Consider the following 5,508-nt stretch of genomic DNA (forward strand, 5'->3'; position numbering starts at 1 on the left):
CCTGTTGGGAGATTTGGAAAGCAAGGAACAAGCACATCTTCGGTGGGAAACGAATAAACTTAGAAGCAATCTTCGGGGAGATCCAAGCAATTTCCTTCATGTGGGTAAAGTTTCGAGCGAAATGGATAAACATAGAATGGAAAAAATGGATGAGGTTTGAATTGGAGAGATAACTAATCATATTGTTTTCGATTGTATGTCATTTTATTGTGTTCTAGGCGATGATGTAAAGATGGTTGGCTTAGTAGTTTACTAACCATTGTATTGTCCGAAAGTTTGCTGATGAATAAAATGTCGTTGCTTGCCGTTCCAAAAAAAATGATTATATGCATTTGATGTTAATTTAAATTGGTGTCAATGCAAATAACAAACTTTAAAACACTTGAAACGAAATTCAAAATTTTGTGAATATAATCGGATGGCAGATTGTCAACCAAAGTCAAAACACATGACAATCAAAAGTCAAACCTCTTTATGTTAGTTGACTCAGTTCTTATGCAACAAATCCCGAGTTTCCAATTCTACCCCCGCAAAATCATGTTTGGCTGAAGGAGGTGCATCTAGAGGTGACTTGCATTTCTTCTGTAACTCCATGAATCTTTCAACATCAAAATTATGCTTCTTCATCAACTTTTTTCTACGCGACAAGAACAGCCTCTTCATAAAATCTTGGTATGTCGGGTCCCTTGATGTTATAAGAAAATACGCATACCCAACAATTATGCCAGATGTGGTTGCGAAAAAAGCGATCGGCTCCATGACATCCCAAGAGAATTCCCAGAATGTTAAACGAAAAAAGAGCCCGATTTGAGCTAGTGAGAACCCAAGCCCGGTATAGAGGATTCGCCGGACCTGCTTGTGGGCCAACTGGTCAATTTCTTCCTGTTTTGCTTGTAATTGCTTTAGCTCCTCCCTCCTTGGATCATCGTCGGGTGTTAGGGCTAGCGGGACCGCCCTTCTGACTAGATCCACCACCTGAGTTAAAACCATACAAAGTTAGATTACTTGGTATCAGATTCTAAAGATGAATAGGCAGAAAATCGTTTACCAACATTGATAGGTTGGCAGGTTGAATAACATGGTCCACATATTATTCGTGTAAAAGATATTAACACTAACCCGATACATTGAAAATTGTGTAAAACCCAAACACAACCCGTTTAACCCATTTATTTAAACAAGTCAAACGGGTTGTAATCAAATTGTAAACGTGTTAAACAGGTTAGTAAGTTGTAAAAAAATGAGTTAAGCGGGTTGACAGGTCGAACTGTTGACCCGCTTATTACAGGTTAAATATGACAACCCAAAACTTTTCGTTTTTGTGTCGTGTCAGAAATTGCCACCTCTAAGTAGGTGGCCAAAATGGGGTTTTGTCCATTTGACCTGTCAAGAAAAAATTATATTCCAGTATCAAAAGTGCAACCTCTGTTTAACGTATTAAAACTTCTATACAACACAAAGTCACAAACGCACTGCAAACCGACTTGCATCAGGAATCATTTTATATTTTACTACCTTTTTAAAAAGGTTTTGCTATAAAGCAAAATGCTTCATTATCAAAAAAGTGGAATCTGAGAAATAGATAAAGATCTTTTGTACAAAGGATAATGCCTATAAAGACTATGCTTCTCTAATCTCTACTACTTTTTTCTAATGACCTTTATTCCTAAGCACTTTCAAGTAAAGAAACCATACAAAACTACTTGAAAACCATGTGACTTTCTACTCGAAATGTTTATAAAGTGTGGTTATTACTAAATGTCTAAAAAAACATTTCAAATCAATTGGGAAGAATATTTTGTAGAGATGAGTCAGGTGACATTGGGAATATGGAAAGTGTCACAATCCTTAGACCATGCGTAATGGTTAAACATTATAATGCCCCCTCCATGGGGCGTTTTGCGCCATGTGGCAGCCCAGTCAGCAAGGGGCATTATACCATAAAATGGTGTAGTGGGGCATTATTCAAATAATGCCCATGCAATCATTTCCCAATTATTTTTTTTAATTTAAAACATAAAAAAATACAATACTAAAAAATTAAAAACAGAACTTAAAAATAAAGAAAATAAAAATACAGAAAATAAAAAACAGAAAGTAAAATACAGAAAATTAAAAAAATACAATACTAAAAAATTACTTTAGGGCCTAATGTTTCAAAACAGAAAATAATAAAGTTTAAAAGTATAGGGGCCTAAGTGTCAATATCAAAGTTTAAAAAAAAAACCTTTCTTCTTCTTCTTCATGCCCTTCTTCTTCCCTTCTGCAAACCCAGAAAATCCGGCCAAAAATCCGGCCAAAAATCCGGCCAAAAAATCCGGCCACAACCCCATCTCTCTCTCTAAACCCACATGTCCTCAATTGATTGGGCATTCAAACCATTGTTCAGCGTTTTAATAAACACGCCGGAGCCATTTTTTTTCAAAAAAAACGCCCGGAAACGCCCCATGTAATGGGGGTTCCGGCGTTATCCGGCGTTTTTTTGCAATTTTTTTTTAAAAAAACGCCCCGTTACGGGGGGTCTTACATGACAAAGAAGAATACCATGAAATGTAACTAAATTATATTATTTAATAATGGTTTTTGAGCTTGACAAACAAAGCTCCTAAATTTCAACTGGCAATCCTATATTTTTTAAACTTGGCAAAAACATCTACGGTGAAGCTAATCATTCGTATCAAACAAAAAAAAAAAACTAACAAGATAAAACAAAGAAAAATGCGAAAAATAAACAAAACCACAGAAAAAAAAAGTAAGTATGCAGCTTTAGTGAACACAAAATCAAGAGAAAGAACACAATCAAACACATTTAGTTTAGTAGGCATCATCTTCGTTTAAAAAAGCATCGCTCTATGTACAACCAAAAGTTGCACCCCTCTCATCTCGTTTACACATCAGCCTTTTTATCAAGTAAACCCTTCAAAATCTCTTAAATCTTGATCCTTTTGATCGTTTTTAAATTTCAGCCTCCTACAGACCTTAACTTTGACCAATTTTGACCCAGATGTACATGAAGCACCGCCTCAATAACCAATAAACTTCAAATTCTTATTAGATGAAGCCTAAAGATCTGGCTCATAAAGTGGGATTCTTTCCCTAAAGATCTGGCTCATAAAGATCAACTAGATAAAAACCAAAACAGAGCCCTTATGTCAACTAGATAAACCACATTTCAAATCTCAATATTTCCAATCAGTAGATGTAGAACAACACACACTAGTTCCATAAACACATTTTAACACCCACAATTAACTATCTATTATCAACCCTACCTAAACATTTGCATCACAAATTGAAACAACACAGACCTAATTCACAAACAAAATCAATCAAACAGAAAGAAGAATGTCAAATTACACCTTATCAGGATGAAGGTAAACTTTATCTCAAAAAATAAGAACACCACCAGTAGTTCAATACTTCAATAAACACATTCAAGGCCCCATATATTCAAATAATCTGTATAACTACTAATTATCAACCCTAGCTAAACATTTGCACAATTGCACCACAAATTAAAAACAACACAAACCTAATTCCAAAACAAAATCAATAAATCAAACAGAACGTCAAATTATACCTTATCAGGATGAAGATAAACTTTATCTCTAAAAATAAGAACAACACCAGCCTCATCAAGAACACTAGCAAACTTCTTCGCTTCATCAACCGATTTCGCAACACCGATACTCTCACACGCCTGCAACAGCTCCGAATAACCTATCACCTCTTTTCCTTCCGTACCGAACTTCGTCTTCAACTCGTCCACATTCACCAACCGCATCAGCTTCTTCGCCTCCGCTACCGATATATTATCTCCGTCACTAACAGCCGTCACTCCGCCACCGTCTCCGCCTCCGGCGACCGTACTCAAAAACAAACGGTTACCGATACAGTTACAGTTAAAAAACCTGTAACCAGATTCAACGGAATCAACGGACGCAACGGTTCTCGATCCATACCTGTACGGTTTTGACCTGACAATTGTTGAAGATAAGCCTTTTTTCAGCAACGAGAACGATGATTTCCACATCGTTTTGCTTCGTTTCTCTCTCTCTATATGTATATGTCTGTATCTATAGATTTGGATGCGTAAATCGGTAGTGCATTTTGAAGAATTGAAAAATTGATTCTGTTTTTAGGTGATTAAGAGGTTAGCAATGGTTGTTTTAGAGAGAGAAAGTGATGAGAGAGAGAGAGTAATGGAGGAGAGAGAAGAATGGACGGAAAAGATGACGGAGCGATTTGACCGTTTAAATGGAAAGAGTAACTTTATGAGGTTATGGGATTATGACGCGTGGCGCGCGTGGAATTGGAAAATGGAAAGCGTGTGTTGCCCCACTTTAGAATTGCAATGTGCGTGTGCCGACCTTGGAGAATTCTAGGGTTGTCGTTTTCTTAATTTTATGAACCAATTATTTTTCTCAATTTTAAGAGTTAAAATTCTATTTATGTGAATAATTCCACCATTGTTTTAAGATATATTTTGATGATATTTTTATTCTGAGGGTGTGAACGAGAATGAGGAATTCAACCAAATTTTTAAGAGATGTGATTAGGATTTTCGTCTATAAAAAAATAAATCAAGGATGCCCACCCACCTACCCGGCCGCCTTTCTTCTAGGGTCCTTTCTACCTCTCTCATTCAAATTGGGCCCGAGGGTGCCCTCCAAAAATACTAGTTGAAGATGGTTCTAAAACTAAATAAATGTTGTTAAATGTGTGATAAATGTTGATGGTACATTTACCACATGTCCCCACTAAATTCTTTCTATGTTTTGAATTACAAACTATAGGTGGTCCCATGATCACCTTCGCCAATAGAATGGTGAGCGACATCCATTTCATATGTGGCCCCTTTTCCATTCCACCAATTATCAATTTTCTTGTTTTTATTTTCTTTTTTTATTAGTAGTTAGACCATGTACTTTTTTGAAGAGTGACTTTCAATATGTACATGGATCATTGGTCACCGGGTTTCCGTCTAGGATAGTTACCCGTCAGCCCAGCATTCGCAGACGCGATGTTCTATCGGGCCCCGGCTGCCGCTCTGACTGACCTTCGCCAAGAAATCATACTGCCCCCACACGAGAGACTCGCTGGAGTAACAGATGGATGAAAACCGGGTTGCCCTCAGGACCACACCATGCCTCGGTAGTTAGACCATGTATAGTAAGAGAGGAAGACCCTTATTCTTATCACATGGAAAAAATAAGGTGAAGAATAATAATATTTCTTATATCCAAACTTGTAATTCTTATGTGTCGATCTCATTGAAAGTAAAATAGTTTATGCATGTCTTTATTTCTTAATCACATGCTTTGTAATTGTTTCCAAATCCCTTTGTTTTAATCATTTAAAATTGCTTCACCTTAAATATATCCCGATGCCGCTTAGCCAAAAGACATGTTTGTCTTTGATGACTATATGTGTCAATAGAATGATTATGAACTACCAATAGGATGGTGGTCCATTGGCAAATACAAAGTTTTTAAGAATCTTGGGAGA

At 36.6% G+C, this 5,508-nt stretch overlaps 1 protein-coding gene across 1 annotated transcript; it reads right to left on the reverse strand.

Moving 5' to 3' along the window:
* Positions 1 to 382: 382 nt before the first annotated feature.
* On the reverse strand, positions 383 to 4,250 carry LOC110870203 (calcium uniporter protein 6, mitochondrial). The gene is made up of 2 exons (XM_022119405.2): positions 3,581 to 4,250; positions 383 to 975 (listed from the first exon to the last, which is right to left on the reverse strand). The coding sequence occupies exons 1-2, from the start codon at positions 4,031 to 4,033 to the stop codon at positions 487 to 489; spliced, it is 942 nt and encodes a 313-aa protein (XP_021975097.1). The 5' UTR covers positions 4,034 to 4,250; the 3' UTR covers positions 383 to 486.
* Positions 4,251 to 5,508: the final 1,258 nt, after the last annotated feature.

This window comes from Helianthus annuus, chromosome 1 (assembly GCF_002127325.2).
Source record: "Helianthus annuus cultivar XRQ/B chromosome 1, HanXRQr2.0-SUNRISE, whole genome shotgun sequence".
In the NCBI taxonomy this organism is placed as follows: domain Eukaryota; kingdom Viridiplantae; phylum Streptophyta; class Magnoliopsida; order Asterales; family Asteraceae; genus Helianthus; species Helianthus annuus.